This window comes from Gobius niger (assembly GCF_951799975.1).
Source record: "Gobius niger genome assembly, chromosome: 11".
In the NCBI taxonomy this organism is placed as follows: domain Eukaryota; kingdom Metazoa; phylum Chordata; class Actinopteri; order Gobiiformes; family Gobiidae; genus Gobius; species Gobius niger.
The window spans coordinates 30227173-30250080 of record NC_136862.1 but is presented as its reverse complement, the minus strand read 5'-3'; the positions used below and the strand labels follow the sequence as shown (position 1 = coordinate 30250080).

Below are 22908 nucleotides of genomic sequence, written 5' to 3'. Positions count from 1 at the left end.
TTGGTTAAAATGGGGGAAATAAATAATAGAAAGTTGGAAAGTGCTACTTCTGCCCTTTTGTAGTTAAAGGAACAGGCCATAGTTTTTCCATATATGTTCTTACCTGAGCTTAGACGAGTTGATGCGTACCTGTCTGGTCTTTGTGCCCGTGGAAGAGCTTGGTCGCTTCCAACTTCACCCCCGTTTGGAGCTATAGGAATATACTGGGAGAGGCCAAATGCTAACAACATCTTTGGTTGTTTTGCGTGACTGAGCGTACGCATAAAGACCAGACGGGTGCACATCAACTCGTCTAAGCTCAGGGAAGAACATGTCTCAGTATGGGAAAAACTGTGGCCTGTTCCTTTTAAAGAAGTTTCTTGGTTGTTTCACCTCAAACCAATGATACAAATGCAAAAGAAATGAAATGGAAGGACACTGTTTTAAATCAGGTATAGAAAAAAGTATTGTTAAAGTACTGGTAATAATAAAATAACGGTGCCCAGCCCAAGTCCAATTTGGTTTTTACTCAGAACAATCGTAATGTTGCTTTATTTACATTTACAAAAACCTTTTACACAATATGTCACTCTCACTTCACAATCCCAGCACCTGTCGCTCCATTCAGTCCTCCAGAACCTTTGCCATCGAGTGTTTATGATGTTTCTAACCTTCTTTCAGCTGAAATCCTGGAGTTGGCGGGAAATGCGGCCAGAGACAATAAGAAAGGGCGCGTCACGCCTCGCCACATCCTCCTGGCCATCGCCAACGACGAGGAGCTCAACCAGGTCAGGATTTTCTCCAGTCCCGACTGACACGTGGTTTATCTAGACAACTGGACACGTAACTACGAGTGTAGACAGTGCGTTGGTCGTCTTAAGTTTGGTAAAGGGCTGTACGTGTTTCCAATGACGCATTAGAAGTAGAATCGTGCTGTACTACAACATGTAATGATGTCACTACTCAGGGTGAAAATGAAGCACAACTGACTGACAGTAAGTTTTGTCTGTAATTGTAATCATTGCTCAAGCAGATAAGTGTAAAAACAGCACATGGCTACGTAAACAAGCCAGCACATGGCTGTGTTTCTAAGGCACAGACGTAGCAGCGCTGTCAGTCCAGCTACAGCCGGATTTACCAAAGACCTGCTTCCACTCCTCAGACTAAATAAACACACTGAAAAGGAAATGGAACACATTCTCTGTGATTTCTACACTGTGGAGTCAATAGAGCCTTAGTCTGAGTCAGTGTTTTAGCTTCTATTGCATTTAGCATGTAGCCTCAACACAATAAACACATCTATGAACCCTCTTATTAAAGAAACTACAGTAACAGCTCAGCCCTTACCTCTGTTTGTTTATTTGGAGGCTGAATAAAGTAAATATAGGCCTTCTCAAACAGGATCTAGCCTTGGATATGTGACAAACCAAAAAATCAATAGAAAAATAGTCACAAGATTACTTTACATAGTGACGAGAAATCTGGTGGCAAATTCATGTTGATGCCGGCGGTGATTTGCAGCTGCTCAAGGGGGTGACGATCGCGGCCGGCGGAGTGTTGCCCAACATCCACCCGGAGCTTCTGGCCAAAAAGAGAGGAGCCCGGGGCAAACTGGAGGCTCCGGTGTCCCCGGCCCCGGAGAAAAAACCCAAGAAGAAACCCGTCACCAGGAAACTGAGCGGCAAGAAGCTCGGGCGGCCCAAGGTATGTGGGGGCTGGTGCTGCTCGGAGGCACCGCTGCAGTTCAAGTAATGTGCCTGTATCGCTGCAGAAGCAGAGCGGAGAGGTGAGCAAGGCAGCCTCGGCGGACAGCACCACAGAGGGCAGCCCCGGAGACAGCTTCACCGTCCTCTCCACCAAGAGCCTCTTCCTGGGGCAGAAGGTCAGACAACACCCCCTAAACACCCCCCCCTCCCCCCTTTTACCTTTTATCACTAATCCGCTAAGCAAACGGGTAAGAGCCTCCCACTGGATGAAGAGCATGAGGCATCATTTTGTAGAACCCAGATATATCGGATCAGAAGAGAGGAGAGGCTGAATAATCCACAGCTCAAACTGGATTAATACGAGTCAGATACACTTTTACTTCACATGGATTTTACATAAATGGCTTGGATTATTCGAGAAGAAGCTGTCGGTCATTTAACAGCTCAAGCTAAAGGTTAGCATCTTTTCACCGTAACGGTTTATATTTAGGTTGTTTATTCATGACAAATACGCAACACACGACTGAAACAGCTGATTTACTTCAGTCGTGTTTAGTTCAAAGACCTGTCGCTGCCAGGCTCTTCTCCGACTCTCGCAATGCATTGTGGTCTATATTGACCCGTTTAGTGACCATCGATGCTCACTACATTTCGAGATGCATTGTGGGAAATTTCGAGTGGACTACTTTTTTCTCTCTGGACATTCGGACAGTCACTATATAGTCACTATATAGGGGATAGGGTGGACATTCGGACACAGCCATTGACTCTTTGGGTTGACCAAACCCAACATCAACAAATCATAATACGGCGCAAACTTCACGCATCCAGCAGATTTTTTCATGAAGGATTACTTTTACAACATACTTCAATGGGGAAAAGATAGTATTACCTTACCAAAAAAAAAGTCAGGTATAGCACCTTTTAACCCCTTAACTCCCACCTGAACCGAGCACATTTTCTCCAGTTTGGCTTTACCCCAGTCCAAAAGCTTCTGGAAAAAAGATGTGAAAATAGCGACAAAACTGAGACGAAAAAAATTATGGAAATGTGACAAAAAGGTGACAAAAAAATTGACGAAAAAATGACCAAAAATTGACCAAAAAATTACAAAAATGTGACAAAAAAATTACAAAAATGTGACAAAATATGACAAAAATATGTCAAAAATTAGACAAAAAAATGTCAAAAATTTGACAAAAAATGTCAAAAATGTGACAAAAATGTGATAAAAAGTTTTTATGAGAATATGACAAAATTGTGACAAAAATGACATAAAAATGACAAAAAAGTTACAAAAATGAGTTGAATACCCAACAAAAAAATGATGGAAAAAAAATAATGTGATGACGTGAGGAAAAAGATCCTCTCGGTTCAGGCGGGAGTTAAGAGGGTAAGAAAATATTTTACTTGCGGTTGGTTCCTGTTGTGACAAAGTGCCCCGTTATTGGATCGAAATAACATCTTGAGATTGGATCGGCTGTTAGCAAAGTTCCAGACTGTCCTTTTAAACAGAAATGAAAAAGCAGGAGTGGACATTACAGTATTTCTCTGTGAAAGTTGTGAAACGTATAAACAGGGATGTCAGAAACGTGTTTGGAAAGTTATCAATGACTTTGGGCCGCACAGCTAACCATTTCAAATGTACACACTCTGCTTTATCGTTGTTAGTAAACAAAAAAAACAAAAAAAACGGGTACTGAGGCTTTAACTCCAATGAGGCCTGGCCCAGAATAAAAGTGTCCCACACACTGAGCCTTTACCCTGGGTGGTTCAGTCGTACATTCAGGCTGATCTCTCTCTTTGGGCGCGTAACATGGATGAACATGCAGTCATTTCCCAGTGGACGGCTCTTACCTATTTGCTTTATTTATTCCGAAGAACTCCCAGCCTTTTAAGTCAATTCTAATCCTTGTAACACACACGGCAATGCAATCAGCCCCATTGTTGCAGCAGCGGCCGCGGTATCGATCGCTCGGCCTTCCTTCCCCCGCCGTGACCCAGCTTATGAAGGCCCCGCAAAGTGGAAGTAAATTTGTCTGTAATGACGTTTTAAGCCGAGCGTGACAGTAAACACCACAATGAAGGGATTCGAGCGCTCGCCGGGCTGAAAGTTGAAGGTTTCTTAGCCGTCCTCAGCCTCAGCGTGAAGCTATCGGCTGTGGAGCGACGTCGCGTGAACGCAGCCTCCTGGATGAAACGGAAGGGAGGGGAAACGTAACAATGAATGATTCAAGACTGATGCAACAAGTGACAAAGATGACATCGAAAACCTCCTCGCTCAAGCGGCTTAGTTTTCAGGCCACAGAAACCAATTCAAAAAAGATTTATTGGAAATTAATTGGTAGACTAGTTAAGGCCGTCTACGTAAATGAATTATAATCCAATGGGAAAACGGTGATTTGGATGAATTTACTTCCACTACAAATGTTTTTTTGTGCCTGTATGCTTTGGCCAATAACTGTACTCCTACTGTACATTGATTGATGTACTATTTAAATCAAATAGATGAACAAATCGTCTTTCCTCCTTATAGTGTAATAATTACTAGTAAAGGGCTGGGACGATGTGCTTTTGTCACATGTCACAAATTCACAGTAAGAATAGTACTGCAGTTTTGAGGGAAAAGTCAGTTCTATTCTGGTCATTCCAGATGCACTGCCTGAATCAGTGCTGCGTTTACAATGTCGCTCTATGGCGCCATATTAAGAAAATAATTTATTTACCACAGATTAGGTCCCAGAGAGCGTTTATACTGATCTTCATACCACTGTGAACAATGTTTCACTTTAATCTTCTCTTTATCATTCATCTATGGGTGAAGCTGCAGCACATGAAGCTGAGACGTAATGAATGAGCCCCGCGATGTGCAGCAGCACTTTTATAAGTCTTTTTAATAATATCTTTTTCTGTTCATTAAGGGGAGACACTACAGGAACAAACTCCATTTCCTCTTAACATAGAAACTCTCACCTGGAATGAAAACAAACAAACATCTAATCTTCACATTATCATGTTTAATTATTGCACTGACTCAATGTTTCTCTGCAGTTTTATTTGGGAAAGTGTCATTTCAAAGCCCATTTTGTCAAAATGCATTTTGATCTTATTGTTGCAACAATGTCTCAGCATCAGTAGCACCAGTTTTACACCTAACAATGTTTTTGAAAGGATTTTCAGAGGGTTTTTTAATATCTAATCATTAACCTGATTTATTGAGTTTTGAATTAAAAAAAAAAATCAATTAAAAAATCAAATCAAATTCCCATTAAAAACAGCTTATTTTAACAAGAGCCAAATCTGAAAAGGTTTGTGTGGACTGAGGAGCTTCTTTTCCTGAGATGTCACATCATTGTCCCCATTTGGTTTGTGCTCATGAGCTTTTTATGTGGGAAAGTCATTAAACTGATTCGCGCTTAGCTAAGCCGATCATTTTATCATTTATATAATATGTCTCAAAAGCTAAACAGTAGTTTATGAGTGATACTATATCACGTATTGATGTCCCATTTCACTCAAAGTTTTGTTAGTGAAAAAATTGTGAGTGAATTTTTTCACTCACAATTTTAAGTAAGGTGTGAGCTGTCGTTACTCAGGATGACGACACTCACTAAACTAAAAAAAAGTAGCAGTTTTTAACTAAAAAGCTCACATTAGACGATAAAAGAAGTGGTTTTCCCCAGCTGAGAGAGCGTTCACGTGCATTTCCCAACTGGGGAAACATTTCTCATATTCATGCCAGTGATCTACAGAAGAAGTTCCAAATTGATATCTCAAATTTACAAAGTTTCCTGTTCACCTGCAGTGTCTCGGCTTAATTATAGATATTATTAAACAAGATTAAAATCCAAAATCGCAAAATATCTGTCAGAAACTAATTAGTAGTTAGGGATGCACCGATACCACTTTTTCTAAAACCGATACGAGTACGAGTACTTGGATTTAAGTACTCGCCGATACCGAATACCGATACGAGTACAAGGCATTTTCTTCAACATTCTTACTTTTATCACAGCAGATTGGTCTGTAATTAGTAAATTTACTCATTTACATTACAAGTAGGCTACACATTTAAGAGCTGTTATATTAGAATTGTACTGATGCCATTTATTTTTATTTTCATTCAATATAATTTTTAATTTTTATTGCACTGTCTATCATAGACAGAAAAGCCCATGTCCAAAAGCTCCCAATGCCTGTGCTTTATTCATTTATGGTCTCTTTTCGTCTTTACTTCAGCTCCGTGTGGATTTTCTCGTGTGTTTTGTAGCAACTTAGCGAGTAGCTACAGCGTTTTCATTGTTCTGCTGCAGCTCATTTTCGCTCTATATGGACATGCTGTATGTCTTTACGTTGGATTTTCTGAGGACTTTTTAGTCGCTGGGTTAGTTTTTCAGAAGAATAACCCCCTGGTCATAAAACGGCGTCAGAATGGCCAAAACTACGCTAGCCGCGAGTTAGCAACGTTAGCCTGTATGTTGTAAACTCTGCAGACGCTGCAGCTCTAACAACATGTAGCTCTGGTTAAATCCAGCACAGACTCTGATTTAGAGAGCGCAGTCTGTAATAAAGTCAGCTCTATGTGGATTATTGTATTTCCACTAAGGAATTCTCCAGTTTGTTGCTATTTTCTCTCCTCAGCTGAGAGGTGCGCCTCGTAGGTGCGCTGGCCGCACGTCAAATGGTATCGGTTCCTGGTATCGGGACCTCATGAATGAGTACGAGTATGAGTACAAGCATGTGGTATCGGCCCGATACCCGATACTGGTATCGGTATCGGTGCATCCCTATTAGTAGTAGTTTTTTTTTTATCAATTGTGCAGCCCTAGTAAAAAAAAGCAGTTCAAAGTGTAGCTGTGCTTGTAACAAAGCCGTCTTCCTGCTTTTTAAATTGATATTGATCCATTTCCGTGGGGTTATAGGCATCATTTAGCACTTACATACTTAAAGTACACATTTGTCTTATTTTATAATGTATAAGATCTTTGAAAACCATGTGACATGTGATCTAAATGTTTATAATGACCGAAGAAATAGATTACTACTACTACTGTTTCTAGGATGCCGTTAATAATAGTGATGCCAGCCCCAGCCTTTACAACATGGCCATTTGATGAACACAAAATGTCCTCTGTGACATAATAACAGCCTTTGTAATATCATATCGTCCCAGCCCTAATTCCATCGCCTTCGAAAAATCCTTCCACCAGGCATCTCTCCCACGTTAGGACCTAATTTATGTTCATTGAGCTGTGTATTGGCTCCCACATATTTGAATTTGTGATTTGGCTCAGAGGAAGCTGAAGCCCGCCGCGCCGCACGCCGTTAAGCGTTTGTTGATTAATCAGCGGAACGAGGAACTCCCACTGATTTCCGTGATGAGCTCTTGATTAGAAAAGCCCACGTGTCACTGAGGAAACGGCTGCTCTTTCTGCTTCATGTTTCGTTCACCACTTCCCAATAGGCTGCGTTCACTTGGCAACAGCAACAAATCACACAAATTAACTTTCTTTTTTTTTTTAGCTTTTAGTTCATAAATCATCAGCGGACCCGTTCTGAGCTATTGATTCACTAACATGCCTTCAGCTAAAAGTGAAGCATTGTTTTCTTTTTTTCTTTTTATGTGTTTCTTTCCCATTACTGCCTGCAGGGGGAGCTCAAAGCCAATTTGAAAACCAACGCATTATTTTAAGATGTTAAGTGTGAAATATCAAAGCCGAGGCGCCCAAATGCATGTTTTTAACCTCTTACCCTCCACCGTAACCGGGCGCATTTTCTCCAGTTCAGCTTTAACCAAATCGAGAAGCTTTTAGAGATTTGGGTAAAGTCGAACTGGAGAAAATGTGCTCAGTTAAGGTGGGGGTTAAGAGGTTAAGCTACAATTATGCAATTACAATTATGATATGTCCACTTAAAATCCTCAGACTTTAAACTTGGGATAAAAGTACGATATTGTCCTGTTTAATTCAACTCAATAAGAGCAAACATTTGTGTTTCGGACATTTCTTCAACTGAATGACCTCAAATAGGTATATGGTAACAGTAAAATGCTGAGTTTTAGTCTCTGGTTTATGGTTCATATCGCTGTAATGGTTGGACCCACATGAAACAAAAACTGTGTCTCAGCACATGTGGACTAAGGTCACATGACTGTCTCGCAAAGGCGTCCAAAAGTGGAGACAATATTCCAACTGTGGCAGGTTTGTGAATCCAGTCGCTTCCAAATATTTATCATTGAAAACAATTTGGAGTTTTCTTTCCAAAACTTTGTCCCTCCCCCTGTCCCTCCCCCTGGACTAACTTAAGTTATGAAATGACACTTGAACGTCGTGAAGCAACTCTAGAACATGAATGTTCTGTTTAATGTCAAATCAAATGTTTGCATTTTGAATCAATCAATGTGTGCATTAACAGGCTTCTGCTGGGTGTGATCAAGCTGGAAAGATACCTGGACTTTGAATTGTATATGTTTTAGAGAATCGGTTAATAAATGTACAATAAGGCCTTGTTGGTTCACTCTCCACAGTCCACACTGTCGCCCTGGGGCTGACTGACGGAAACATGCGCCTCTATCACTGTATTCACTAGCAGTGTCACGAATATTATCCATTACGGATGCACCGATACTAGTACCGGGTATCGGGCCGATACCACATGCTTGTACTCATACTCGTACTCATTCATCCGGCGCTCCAATGGGACGCCGCTCTCAGCTGAGGACAGAAAATGGCAACAAACTGGAGAATTGTTTAGTGTAAATACAATATTCCACATAGAGCTGACTTTATTACAGACGACACTCCCTAAATCAGAGTCTGAGCTGGATTTAACCAGAGCTTAATGTTGTCAGTGCTGCAGATACAGGCTAATGTTGCTAACTAGCCGCTAACTTCCGGCTAACACTTACGCCGTTTTATGCCCAGGGGCTTATTCATCTCAAAAACTAACCCAGCAACTATAAAGTCCTCAGAAAATCTAAAATAAAGAGATACAGCATGTCCATATTGAGGGAAAATGAGCTGCAGCAAAACCATCAAAATGTTGTAGCTACTGGATAAGGTACTATAAACACACGAGAAAATCTAGACAATCTAGAAAAAATGAGACCATTTAGCTGCAGTAATAAAAAGTAAATAAAAACGGATACATGAATAAAGCACAGGCTTTTTGCAGCTTTTGGACACGAGCTGTCTATGATGGATTGTGCAATAAAACTTAAAATTCTCATATAAATTCTCTTCAAAGTGTAGCCTACTTTACTTAAGTTACTCTCTCTACTTTACTTACACTAAAATAACACTGTGACATATCAATATCACACAGATCACACATCGGCCGATATTATCGATATATATCGGTGATGGAGAGTCCTTCCATGACTTAGGCCTTAGGGAAACAGAAACATCCCAATGAAAACTGGTCAGCTACAGGTTTGTTAAACACAAGTTTTAGCGACTGAACCTCAGTGAATATGGACATGCTATATGTCATTTGGAAGCTCAGAACCAGGAGAATTAAATTGCTGAGTTAGTTTTACTTGTGATCGCCGCGCACAATGCCACGGTTAGCAACAACATGCTTATGCTAACGGCAGCTAATCAAAGCAGGGACAGACACTATGAATCACCTATGATTGGCCTCTGCTGGAGTGGCCAAGTATTTATGTTTTTTACAGAATTAAAGACCAGACATTTGGAAAAATCAACCAAAAATATCAGCCAATAAAAAGAAAAACTCATATCGGTCGACCTCTAATTTTAATATGGTAAGATCTTGATTTCTGTAAAGGTGCAAGAAAATCAGTCCATGTTTGCGTCATAAAGATTGTTTTACACGTTTTTCTCTCCTATTATTATTCTGTATTGTATATTGTCACACACCACACTCATGCATAGGGAAAAGTTGTCATCCGGGCTAGGTTTTGAGTTGAAGATGCTTTAAATACAGATATATTTGGCAACAATCGCATAAATAATATGAACAGGAGAAATGAGCAGGAGTCCAGGTGTCTTTCCGGCTGCAGAGTGATGATCTCTAACGCTCCCCTCCTCTTCCTTTGCCCCCTTTCTGTTTTCTGCCCTCCCGCCGCATGTCTCCTCCTCCTCCTCCTCCCCCTCCTCCTCCTGCTGCTGCTGCTGCTCCCCCTGCTGGCGGCGCTTGGCCTGTGCAGCTGAACCTGATCCACAGTGAGGTCAGCAACTTGGCTGGCTTCGACGTGGAGGGGGTTATTAATCCCACCAACGCAGAACTCGAGCTCAAGGACGATCTGGGTGAGAAAGCGATCTGCAAATAGCCGCGGGGGGTTCGGAGGAGGAGTCCTTGAGCGGGAAAAAGCGTCGGACCTAAAACACGCAGAATAGGGCAAAAACACCATTTACGGGCTCGCTCTTCTGTTTCTCAGAGGGTCATAAAAGTAAATCCTTCGCTTTTATCTCAAATAAATGATGTTTTTTTTTTTCTTTCTTTACCAGACGCGCTCAAGGATTTTTTCTCCAAACCCGTCAGATCTTACAAACGCAGTTCAGCTCAAGGCAACGTCTCTTTTATTCCTGTGACGAAATCTGAAACAAGATGAGAAGGAATTGCTACAGACATGGGTGATACAATCGGGGCTGTTGACCTTTCGCAAAAGCCCCGCCCCTTTAGTTACTGTTGCCAGCTCCGTCGAGAATTCGAGTTTCAGACGTCATGAAGGGAGAAGTGTGTGTTAGTGACTCGCTTTTGTGTATTAGCGGTGCAATGTCCTCCAGATCGAGGCCAACGAAGAGGACATTGTGACTATAGAGGCTAAAGCACCAGCACCGTTGAGCTGCCTTAAAGGAACAGGCCACCGTTTTTCCATACTGAGAAATGTTCTTACCTGAGCTTAGACAAGTTGATGCGTACCTGTCTGGGCTTTGTGCCCGTGGAAGAGTGTGGTCGCTTCCAACTTCATCCCTGTTTGGAGCTATAGGAATATACTGGGAGAGGCCAAATGCTAGCAATATCTTTGGTCTTTGTGTGTGGCTGAGGGCACACACAAAGACCAGACAGGTACGTATCAACTCGTCTGAGCTCAGGTAAGAACATATCTCAGTATGGAAAAACGGTGGCCTGTTCCTTTAAATGCAACCATCTTCTTTTATTAGTCTAGTATTGAGGATGTAGGAGCGTTATTAAGCTAGCTAGCTAAACCTAGAGGAGCCGAGTGCACCAGCTGCCTGTGCTCCTCTTACATGACACGTTTGACTTAAAAGTTCTGTCTTCCTCATTCTCACAGCCTGTGACCACTCAAAGTTAAAGGGATATTTCAGGATTTTTTGACATAGGGCCTTATTTCCTAGTTATCCAGAGTGTTGCTAGTACCTAGAGATACTTTTTTTTTGTAATTCATGCAGTTCTTATGTTTGGAAAGTTTTGTGGTGTTAGGCTAATGCAAGACTAGCGCATTTCTATGGTATCAGCTAGCCTGCATTAAAAACAGTGTGACCCGCTCCACAGAGCACCTGAGGTAAATCACTTATAACGCCAGACTAACCATATAAATGTCTGTGTCCATAGAATAATTTTAACCTTATATTTGAGCAGCATCTGCTTCGTGTTTGTATAGGCTACACAGCGGCGGAGTGATCTGCTAGAAAATGGTCCCTCAAAATGCGATCATTCATGTGATGCAGGTCAGTTATATTCCAAAAATTATTCTATGGACACAGACATGTATATGGTTAGTCTGGCGTTATAAGTGATTTGCCTCAGGTGCTCTGTGGAGCGGGTCAGACTGTTTTTAATGCAGGCTAGCTGATACCATAGAGATGCGCTAGCCTAGCACTAGCCTAGCGCCACGAAACTTTTCAAACGTAAGAACTGCATGAATTACAAAAAAAATATCTCAAGGTACCAGCAACACTCTGGATAACTAGGAAATGAGGCCCTATGTCAAAAATCCTGAAATATCCCTTTAAGAACTCTGTGCCCTACGCCCAAATGTAACTTTTAAGGCCGGTAAGTCCCAGATTTCACACGATCCCTGCTACTGGCTGCAGTGGCTCTGTCTCCCCCGCGGCAGTGGCTCTTATTCAGCGAGGTAACATATTTTAACGTTCCAGATATTCCAGCAACGACACGAAACTCTTTCAAACGATAAGAGGGATGGTAAACAAGAGTATGAGGTATGATTGGATAATGACCGTTTGGGGGCAGGTTTTTACGAAGGGTCAGTTAAGAAGTTCTCAAACCCATCTCTGGAACTAATAAAAGCCTGAATTTCAAGTCTAGTGTACTCCTAATTTGACACACAAAAGAGTCAAAAGGCGCTGGATGCAGTATTTTGAATTGGCAACATTTTTAAGTTTTCAAGTTTTGTAGTGTTGAGCCAATCTTTAAAACTCCAAGATCGGATGATTGAATTAATCTAGTTTCATTTCACCCAAGTCTAGAATTCAACAAAAATCTGAATAAAATGGCAATGTAATGGACGACACGAGGTTGTTGCCTTGGATTTTGAACATTTCATTTCTGTTTAATCCTCTTAAAGGGTTCCCCAGGGAGCGGGACGACAGCACAGCGGGACAGAAATCTGATTATTTTTTGCTACGAATCAATTTCAAAACCAAAGCAGGTGTATTTCCTTCTCATTCAGTAATTGGGCAAGTTTTTGGTAGGACTCTTATTTCGATAGAGCGTCTTGTCCTGCTCCCTGTTCGGGCCAGTCCAGTTTCGTCACTTCCGCCTCGCTTCCTGCCACGTCCCGCGCTTCCATCTCACTCCACTTTAGTTTTTTCAGCACGACAAAGACTCCACCCATCCCCACTGTTTCTCACATGTATACATCTTTTTTGACCTCCATGTTGTTGTTTTGCCTGTCTGTCTGTCGTTGTCGTGTTGTTTGTAGTTGCAAGTTGTGAAAGCGGACCTTTGCTGCGTGGAGAGTGACGCGGTGGTCCACCCCACCAACTCCTCCCTGTACATGGGGGGAGAAGTAGGTAAAGGAAGCCCGCTTTAGAGGATGGTGATCAATGAGTGAATCCAGCCTATGGTCTGTCTGTGCTTTTGTCCCAGTTGGTTCACACTCCAGTCCAATTCCAGACACACACGCAAAGCAGCTAAAGTTAAAGTTAAAGACTGTGAAGTTTTAGAAATTACCTCGGGTTTAGAACGTTTTCAGGAACGTTTAAAGATCTAGTCTTTAGTTTTATGTCAGTATGTCGAGGTCTGTCAGTGGGCCAAGAGTCTTTCCGTGCTAGTTTGACAAAAGTCTCAGAGCTCAGAGATTTCTGGGCTGCTCCTTCGAGGTCGATCCACAGATCTTCGACAGTGTTCAGGTCAGGCCTGCGAAGGCAACGGAAAACCTTCAGACTGCAACTGTTGTCCATCGTGGATGTGTTTACGATCATTACTCATTTGTAGAAAGTGTTTCAACTTCAGCTTTTTCACAGATGCTATGGTTTCCTCCAGAATTTGTTGGAATTATCATCCATCCATCCATCTTCTTCCCCTTGTCCGTTTCCGGGTCGTGGAATGACATTGCACCAGCCCCCTTATGGCGCCTCCTGCAGGTGGTGGGCCTGTTGGTCTCTCATAAGGGGCTTCTGAACCGCTCTTTGTCTGACCCGTCACCTGGGACCTGTTTGCCCTGGGACACTCTACCAGGGGCACGAAGCCCCCGACAACAGAGCTCTTTAGATCATTCGGGTGCTCAAACCCCTCCACCACGCTCCAGGAGGGCTTGTTGGAATTAAGTTAATCAATTCTTAGTCCTACCCATGATATGTCCCCTGTGCCACTGGCTGCAACAATATTCTGTGCCCCTTCCTCTCCAAACGGACCTTTGCTCATTCAGGCCTAAATGTTCCTTAGTGGGGCGCAAACCGTTTAGGAAGAACATCTAAATTCCAACTAATTCTGAAGGAATTGTGAAAAAGCTGAAGTTGAAAAGGAATGGGCTTCTACAAATGGGTGATGATCCTAAACACACCTCGAAAAAAAGACAACCTTGAACTCTCTTAGTTCTGGAAGACATTAGTGAGGAAGAAAGGGCGTAAATCCGTCTTACAAGAACGGAAAGACTCTGGCCTTTTTTTCCTTTTATGTGATTTGAAAATGTAAAAGACCAACATACAACCTGAGTTTTGGTTTATTTGTGTCATGGGAATCCGGGCTGTAGTTTGGAAAACCGCATAGTGGGAAAGTTATTCTCATAAATTCTCAGTAAATACTCCAAATTCCATCAACGCTACATCACTCTTACCTAACATAGTAACATACCTGGAGTTGCCTTTGTCCGTTCCAACAATCCTAAGGTTTCTAACAGTCAACAGACAAGCCGAAATATTGCACATCACAGGACATTTAACTCTGTCTTGGGCAAAATGCTGCATGGACAGAAATCGGACTCCAAAGTGGATCTACACAAACCTTGCATTCGTGGTTGTTTGGATTTGGACTGAAATGTGATCGATCTCGGGCTTTTTCAATAACAGCTCTCGGCGGGAAATAATCACACTTTGTTAATCTCATGGACTTAATTTGCAGTATTTTGTTTGGGTGGTGATATTTCAACGTTCCTGTCCGTGGCTAAGCTAATGTCCCCATAGTGAATGTTTGTGGAGTTGGAGAAGCAAACAAGGAGCAAATCTCACACCAGTTCTCTCAACCTGTGTCGCTTTAAGACGTTTGCTCCCGTTCGCCTCTTTAAACCCGAGTATCATTCGGCGCAGGAATAACCCACGCTTTACCCAATGACGGACGGACTTTTGATGCAAACTTCAAAATGCACCCACAGTGGATCGCCAACGCAGCTTTTCCGACCGCTCCGTAGAGCCCAGTGTGAAGAGGGCAGAGGGAAGTCATTAAGGATGTGGTTAAAGTGACTCACGGTGAATCATTTTGGAAAACAGCGCCTCCAAATCCTCACACTTTCCCTTTTGTATAGAAACTGTATATGTTAAAAAAAACAGCACATTTTCTCCAGTTTGGCTTCACCCAAATCTAAAAAAACTTCTTGAATGGAGACAGTGTAATGCCTTGTTTGAAAGCTAAGGCCAACAAAACGGATTCTAGCTTTTTTGTCGTGTTTTCGTTGCTTTATCATAAGTTTTTTTTCTTTCTGTGCTTTTTTTTTGGTGCAGTTTCGCCCAGTTTTTTGTTGTTCTTTAGTCACTTTTTTGTTGCGTTGTTGCTTTTTTTTGTTTTTTCGTCATGTTCGACATTGTTACGCTTTCATCTAGGGCTGCAACTAACGATTATTTTGTAATCGATTAATCTAACGACTATTTTTTACGATTAATCACTTGGCTATGAATTGTTCCATTCCATTTTTTTCATCACATAGCACTAAAGTGGCACAGCTTGAGGACATATTGATGGAGTAAGCTTAAAGTGAGCGTTTGTTTTAGGCTAATTCTGCTTTCTGATTGGATGAGACACAGACAGATATTCAAGAAATTTACAGTGTACAAAACACTGCAGACCCTAACTATAAAAACAAAGTAGGTTTTCATCAAAAAATACTACATTTTCATGTAATTTTTGCTCTATTTGAGTCTGTGTGAACCAGAAAACGATTAATCGATTACTAAAATATTTCAATAATCGATTAGTCGTCAATTAATCGATTAGTTGTTTCAGCCCTATTTTCATCCTCATTTTTGTTCTAATATTGACGCTTTTTCACAGTTTTTTCCACTTAGATTTGAGTAAAGCCAAGCTGGAGAAAATGTGCTCAGTTCGGTTGGGGGTTAAGAGGTTAAACATATATTGCTCAAACTTATGGGGTGCACTAAAATCTTATTTCACTTCAGTTTTTGGAGAGCCCGGTTCGGTATCTTTCAGTATAAAAATGCCCCGCAGGAATAAACTTTGGGAGTATTGAAAATAATTTAAAGGCGCATTATGTAACTTTTGTTGCATAATGTAGTGACGCAGTGGCTGTACGAGTGGTCAGCATGGCGCCTTTAATTTCACAGTGGTCTGTACAACGCTCCAGGATCAACTGTTTTGTAGGTTTTCTGGTGAGCAGTGAAAACCTTCTAAACAATTGATCCTGGAGCGTTGTAGAGAGCACTGTGATGGAAATGAAAGGCGCCATGCTGACCACTCGTACAGCCACTTACAAGGTAAATACGCTCAAATATGGCCTTTTTTTTTGCATTAAAAAGTTGCATAGTGCACCTTTAGCGAGACCCATTTAGATCTCTTATCAATTCTCCATTAAAGGGGCTAGACGCAAGTTAGCCATTTTATACTCACTACTGCCACCTCAGGTCATATGTGTAACTGCACCTTCTACATAAAGCTCGTGCATGACGGCATTTCAGACCCAAAGATACACAGTTTTTAGTGTCAGTGCAGGATTTTAGAGGCAGTTGTGGTGAATGTCTGGGCTCATTCTACACATTAGGACATGGGGGAACATGTGGGGGGAGGAAACACTTAGCTTTAACATTTTTAAACTCCGTATAGTCCCTTTAAGTGTTTCTTCATCAACTTCTTTCTCTTTTCAAACTACATTGATAAAAAGTATAAGTATAATTTAGAGATATCAATTTTAAACTTTTGCTGAACATTACTGATATAAATATGAAAAAAATATATATTGCAAGTTTCCTGTCCCCCCCCCTCACTTGCTCCAGCCATGTCCTAATGTGTAGAATGAGCCCAGACCTGTTCACCACAACTGCCTCTAAAATCCTGCACTGTCACTAAAAAATCTCCTTCGTCGACGTGGCAGTGGTGAGTAAAATTTGACAACTTCCATCTAGTCCCTTTAAGCCCAAGGAGCGATGACAGTCCAGGCACAGCAATGACAAACCCACGCGAGGGAAGCCGTTTCAGACGCAGCTCCTGCATCACTGGGATACAGGGATTGATTTTCCACAGCGGCGCGACAACGAGCTAGAGTTTTACTGACACGAGTTGTTTGTGGATGCCCGCGATGTCCTAGAGATCTCATTACGCCTCCCGTCCAAACCTCCACCTACACGCTCGCATTTCGATGTGTTTGAAAACTTTAGATAGTTCAAAATGACTGCCAGCGCTGAGAAATAACACACCAAAATAAGCCCGTCACTCAATGGCGTCCGTGTGAAACGAGTGAAACATTAGTTCTGCTGCTTTTAAACTCGCGCCATTAAATAAATCTACCAAAATATTTCAAAAGGAACAGAACGTGCTGTTTACTGTTACACCCCTATTCTAATAGTTAGTTTTCCTCATGAAAAACATCGACTCCATTTATTTGTTTCTCAGACACATATATTAGAGCATGAAAAAAGACAGATGTGAGAGTTACTTGGGTGTATGGAGGACTAAAACTCCCAAAGCAATACATAAATGTCCATAATTATTGAAATATGACGAACATACATTAAAATTTCCCTTTTGGTTAAAATGGATAAATAAAACTGCCCTATTGTGTCCACCTTTTATTTGCCTTATTTAACAGGTCATTGTCGGTTAAAATCAATATAATCATTTTCTGTCTGCATTTATTCTTCTATTTCAACATTAATTTATGTTGGGGTTTTTGTTTTCATATTTCAATAACAGTTTTTGTGTGTTTTTTTTGTTTTTTGGCAGTATTTGTCCTCCGTAAAGGACCTTTAAAGTGCACCTGACTTGTTAAACTTTTTTTTTTTTTAAATAATTCCTTTTTTTTTAAATAATGCCTGAAATAATCATAGTTTCGTGGCTCTTTTTTGTCACCTCCGGTGCCTGAATCACAAAATCATGTATAACTACGTATCTTTTTAGCAGAATCATAAAGTTTGTAAGCCATGTGCACTTTAATCTTCTTCCATCTTGGTTCTCGTCCTGTCCTCCTCTGTTGCGTTTCTGTCTCGTCCGTTGTTTTTGCCTGGCTTTGTCTCGTGAATGTGTTTGAAATGGTTTGTTAATGCCGTTGCGTTTGTATTAGGCACTGCTCTGGAGAAAAAGGGAGGAAAGGAGTTTGCGGAGGCCGTGCAGGAGCTCAAGAAGAAGAACGGCCCCCTAGATGTGGCCGGGGGTAAGTGCAAGACGGAGGTGTTTTTGAATCATGTGAACGATTTGGGAGTCATGGATGGAGAGTGTAAAAAAATAAGTATTAAAGGGCATGTTGGGCATCTTTTTTTTACATTCAAACATGGCAGAATAAAGCCCGGTCTGCTGCTGCACATTTACAAAACACTAACGTATGTGATGGGCTCAAACAAGCTGGTCCTTCCTGTCTTTCCACATTGGTTTAATTAGGGCTGTGCCAAAAATCTGCTGAAAATGTAATCTCGATGATCTTGATGATCAGCATGGGGCTTTTTAATGGCCAGGTCTAAAGCCAATCCTGCGGCAGTAACAGCTCACGGTTTGGAGTTCGGACTTTGCAGGAATGAAATGGAAAAGATGTGCGTTTTGTGGATCTTTAGTAATAATCTCCAACACATCTTTATGTGTAGAATGAGCCCAGACCCTTTTATCACAACTGCCTCTAAAATCCTGCACTGTTTAAAGCAGTACTAAGTAACTCTTCCCCCTAGAGGCCATAAGCACAACTACAGGTGTCGTAGCAAGTTACGATTTTTTAACTTATTAATTGTCTTGGAGAGTAAATACTACGCCGACAGGAAAGGCGACGGGAGAGAGGGTTACTGTGCATCCAATTATACAATGGAAATATTTTTTTCACTCAAACTTGGCTGTAAATACTGTTTAAAGTGACGTTAGCCCGCACTTAGCTTTGCCCGTTAGCATGTTAGCTTCTTCTTCGTGATTACATTAGTGTGTATTGCTTTCTCCGGACCGGTGGCAGTCAAGTTGCAAACATGGTTTTCTGTCCAGAGACACCAGGGGGAGATGAAAGACCCTCCGATCATCCCATAAACACTTGTATTACCCCCACAGGGACTACGGAAAGGATTTATTTAGGTAAACACGTTGCTTATTACTGCTTTAATATAGAAACTGCAGCTACGCGTAACACCTGAGGAGGCAGTAGCGAGTATAAAAATGACAACTTCTGTCTAGTCCCTTCAGTGTTAAAACTAGACAGAGAGAGAGATTAACACACGACAAGTCGAGTCTAGTCTGTTCAGGAGCGAGTTCGCAGAGGCAGGTAGTACTCTGTTACATTTACTCAAGTACAAGTGTTTGAAGAAACTGTACTTAGTAAAAGGTACTGAGAGATATAACTACTCTTCTAATACTCAGTGTTGGGGAGTAACTAGAATACTCATTTTTAGTAACTGTATTCTGGTAAAGTTACACTTTCATTTGAGAGTATTTATAATACAGATACTTTCCAATTATCAAGGGAACCCAGTCATTGCATTTTAGCTCCATATTGCACAAAATTATGTAGCAAGAACTTTTAATGTTGACCTGAAATAAAATAAAGTTTTAAACGCCTTATGCCACAGTTCATACAAACACTGCACATGTGTCACATGATGCTGTATCTGCTGCTCCATTAGCCAAGAGAGTTAAAGAGTTCCTCTTTAATGATTAGTGAATTCATGACCAACAATCCATGTTCCATCCATCCGTGTTCCAACAATCGTCGTCTTCATTTTTGTAAGTGTACGCCATGTTTAAACATAAATATAATGACAATCAATGTGAAAATATTCTAAAAAGTATTCAGAGTATTCAGAATACAGTACTCTGATTAGACAAAGTAGTGGAATACATTATGAAATACATTTTAAGGCAAGTATTCAGTATTAAGTAACTTCTCCCCAACACTGTTAACACTTGAGTGATATTGTTATGAAGTATCTTTTATTCAAGTAAAAAACAAAGTTACTTGTGCCACTGTGAGTAAATTTTAAAGTTACAAAAGCTTCATGTCGACCTAATATTTCTGTAGTTTGCGTTTGGTGCCCCTTTTTCTTAAACAAAAAGAAGTATTTATTAGTATTTTCTTGAGCGTAAAAGTCTGATTCATGTTTCAGTGACATACATTATGAGAAACAAAACATGAAGTTATGTAAAAATCCTAATATCTCCAAACAGTTACTCAGCACTCACAGTAATCAAGTAATATTTTCTTCGAGTACTTTTTTACTTTTATTTTGGTCACTACTTTTTACTTGTACTTGAGTAAACGTCGAGTATCCATCGATACATAAGAAAGATGTTTCAGATTGACCTCACAAAGGTGGAGAAAATGGTCCTGGAACATTAAAGAGCAGCAACATAAAGCACATAGCTCTCTTAATAATAACCACTTTGCACTGTGGTCCCACATCTGTTCTCTCTGAAACATCTGGAAATGGCTTTGTCTTAATTCTCCCTCACACTCTCTGTGGGATAATGAACTCCGGCCTGCAGCCTCTCAGACTTCACTTGTTTCTCCTGACTTCAGATTTGAGTGTGATGCAGGGTAAAGCCGGCGTTTGAACTCGCGCGGATGTTTCTCGGCTCTGGAGAAGTCGTTTTGGATTCTCCCCCCCCCCTCGCTGTAATCTTTCGGTCAAACTCTGAGAACTCCAGAGATTTGCTTTAGTTTTCTTCCACCGTCAGATCTCTGCCGGTGTGGGTTTGACTTCTGCCAGAGTGCACAACGGGCTCATTCTCAGCTGAAGGCGTGAAGGATGGGACTGGGCGACATGGCAAACAAGTGCATTCTCTTTATTTTAACTGCAGTTCAACCCCAGGGCAGACTCCTGGCCCCGCCGCACTGCCAGACCTTTGAAACGTGCTGATTTGCGACGCGTTTCTGTTGTTCATTAGCGAACATGGGAAAATGCCTTGGACTGTGGAGGATTTAACAAAATGTTGTTGTGATCTTGAAAGCTTCCATTAATAAAACTGTCAGTGCAGCATTGAAATATTAATCTGTAACTTAAAAACCTAAAAATCAAAGTAGCATTTTACCGTATTTTCAAAAGTTCAGCCATTTCCTTCTTTAAGTTTCAAGTTTAATGGTTTTGTATCGCCCAATATCACAACAGAAGTCGCCTCACAGCTGCACCAAACATCAAGGCAATAAACCAGAGCAATAAATATGACAATTAAAAGTTCAGGTGAATCCAGGCAAATATAATGTCCAATAGGAGGTAGCGACGAGCGGCGTGGGCGTCCCCCGTCCTTAGACTCTCCAGCACGGCAAGGAAAAACTCAAAAACCCGGCAGTAGAGAGAGAGAGAAACCTTGGGGAGAACCACAGAAGGAGATTGGTGCTTTATTTGGTTTCCTTATTTGTCATTATACAACAACTGTACAATGACATTTGTCCTCTGCATTTGACCCATCCTTCGACGCTGAACCTTAAAATAATCCAGCATAGGGCCTTTAATTAAGCTCTTTTAAATTGGGAAGAACAAAAGGATTTCTTAATTTCCGAAACCAGAATGAAGTCATTAAATGAATTGTGCCGTAAATTAGAGGTCGGCCCATATATATCAGCCGGTCGACACATGGGGCGTGTCTTTGGGTATTTTCCAGTATCGACTATTGTCTGATCTAAAGCCAGTGAAAGGCCGATATCTCCCAAACCGAACGAGATATTTTTTTGTTTTGGATTTTTGTCTTTAAAGCAGTACTAAGTAACTTGTTTACCTTAATAAATCCTTTCCGTAGTCACTCTCGGGGTAATACAAGTGTCAATGGGATGATTGGAGGGTCTTTCATCTCCCCTTGGTGTCTCTGGCCATAAAAACACAATTGCAACTTCTCTGCCAACGGGTCGGAGCCACCAATACACACTAATGTAATCACGAAGAAGAAGCTACTGCTAACAGTGGCAGTATTTACAACCACCACGGACAATGAATGAGTAAAAAAATTGCAATTTGCTACGACACCTGCAGCTGCGCTTATGGCCTCTAGGGGCATGAGTTACTTAGTACTGCTTTAAAACGAGCTCCCACTGAAGTACCTGAACAGGGACGTGCACAGATAGAGCCCAGGTGGTGCTCAAGCACCTGCCCCCTCTGCCCTGTGCCCTTTAAGTGCCCTTCTCGAGACCTGTTTTTTTCTCCCCCAATATTAAGTATTATTTATTTTATTGTTCTTAGATATTTGCCCTATTAAGTCAACATGTGCTGAAAATACAGTTTTAATGTTCAGCAACTTCAAATCGCGCTTCCTCCTCTGCCTCTGAGCCGCGGTGGCGCTGACGCTCCTGATCACAGAAGGGCAGCTGCGCTGTCCCCGTGTTTCCCCTGTTTGAGAAGATGGTACAGCCCATCTCTGTGAGACGCGGGAGTAAAGTAAACTGAGTAAATTCGGTAAGTTTATGAACGAGCCAGCGCGACATGACGGGATTATTAAGGGGAAAGGAAACGAAAGGGCCGTCGGGGCGAGGACGTCAGCGCTGCGCGTGTTGAGACCGTCCGGATAAAGCCTGCGGTAACAAGTCAGTCACTTTAGCGGTTCTGTTTGTCGCGCTATAAAATGTTCTGAAAATGAGCTGTATTATTCAGACTAAGTCAGGGCTGAGTGTAGACCAGGGCCAGAGCAGAGTGAGCTGAGCTGAGGAGACAGAAGCGAGAGGAGGAGAGAGAAGGTGAGGAGGTGCCTGCGTTCTGGACACTGGAGGAGCACAGGAACATGAACAGCCCAGGATTATTGTTATATAACATGTTTTTTGACATGGACAAAAATATCCATGTCATGATATTGACAAACCAGATGTTTTAAGTGTAGGCTATAGCACCTTTGCATCATTTATTTGTGCTAGACTTAAAGCCCCACCGTGTAGAATTTTACCCAATAAATAAAATTGAAATACAAGCATTTATTTTATGACCATTATTTTCATCATTGAAAAATACCTCAGAATTGTACAAACAAACATCTATGAGGCTCAGATATGGTTGTAAACTTTAATGGGAGTGGGGACGTCTCCAGCTCGTCTCCATGGAGATGTGACTAAAGGCAGTAGAATTCGAGATTTAAACAGGTTAGTTTCACATCCAAATCCATTCTTTTATTACACACTGCAGCAACAGCACTTTCTGTGTTCGAGCTGGTCATTAGAAGCAAGTTTTGTTTTGCCACAACAATATAGTCCAAAATGTTACGCAGTGTGCCTTTAAGTGCAGAGCCTTGTGATAGTCCTACATTGTCCTTTAAAGTCTATGTAGTTTACTATTAGGTCCACATAGTTGGACATTTTATGTTGCTGTGTTAATCAATGGTGTGTTAGTGTCACTAATTACAGAAAAATCACTTTTTTGTCTTTTTTGGCGGGGGGGGGGGGGGGGGGGGTTGTGCCCTTTTGTCTTGGTTGAGCACCTGCCCCTCAAAATGTCTGTGCACGCCACTGTAC

At 41.5% G+C, this 22908-nt stretch overlaps 2 protein-coding genes across 3 annotated transcripts in view; both read left to right on the top strand.

The window, feature by feature from the left end:
* The window catches only part of st6gal1 (ST6 beta-galactosamide alpha-2,6-sialyltranferase 1), a 204973-nt gene that overhangs the window by 170185 nt on the left and 11880 nt on the right, over positions 1 to 22908 (top strand). The gene's annotated exons all lie outside the window — the stretch shown is intronic.
* macroh2a1 (macroH2A.1 histone) overlaps positions 1 to 22908 on the top strand; it is a 30403-nt gene that overhangs the window by 3776 nt on the left and 3719 nt on the right. Inside the window, exons 3-7 of one of the 2 annotated variants that reach the window (XM_079566365.1) lie at positions 661 to 767; positions 1501 to 1683; positions 1751 to 1861; positions 12556 to 12646; positions 17578 to 17667. In XM_079566365.1, the coding sequence (XP_079422491.1) occupies positions 661 to 767; positions 1501 to 1683; positions 1751 to 1861; positions 12556 to 12646; positions 17578 to 17667 (582 nt within the window). Of the gene's footprint in view, positions 1 to 660; positions 768 to 1500; positions 1684 to 1750; positions 1862 to 9855; positions 9956 to 12555; positions 12647 to 17577; positions 17668 to 22908 lie in introns of both variants that reach the window. The other variant, XM_079566364.1, reaches the window with a different exon arrangement.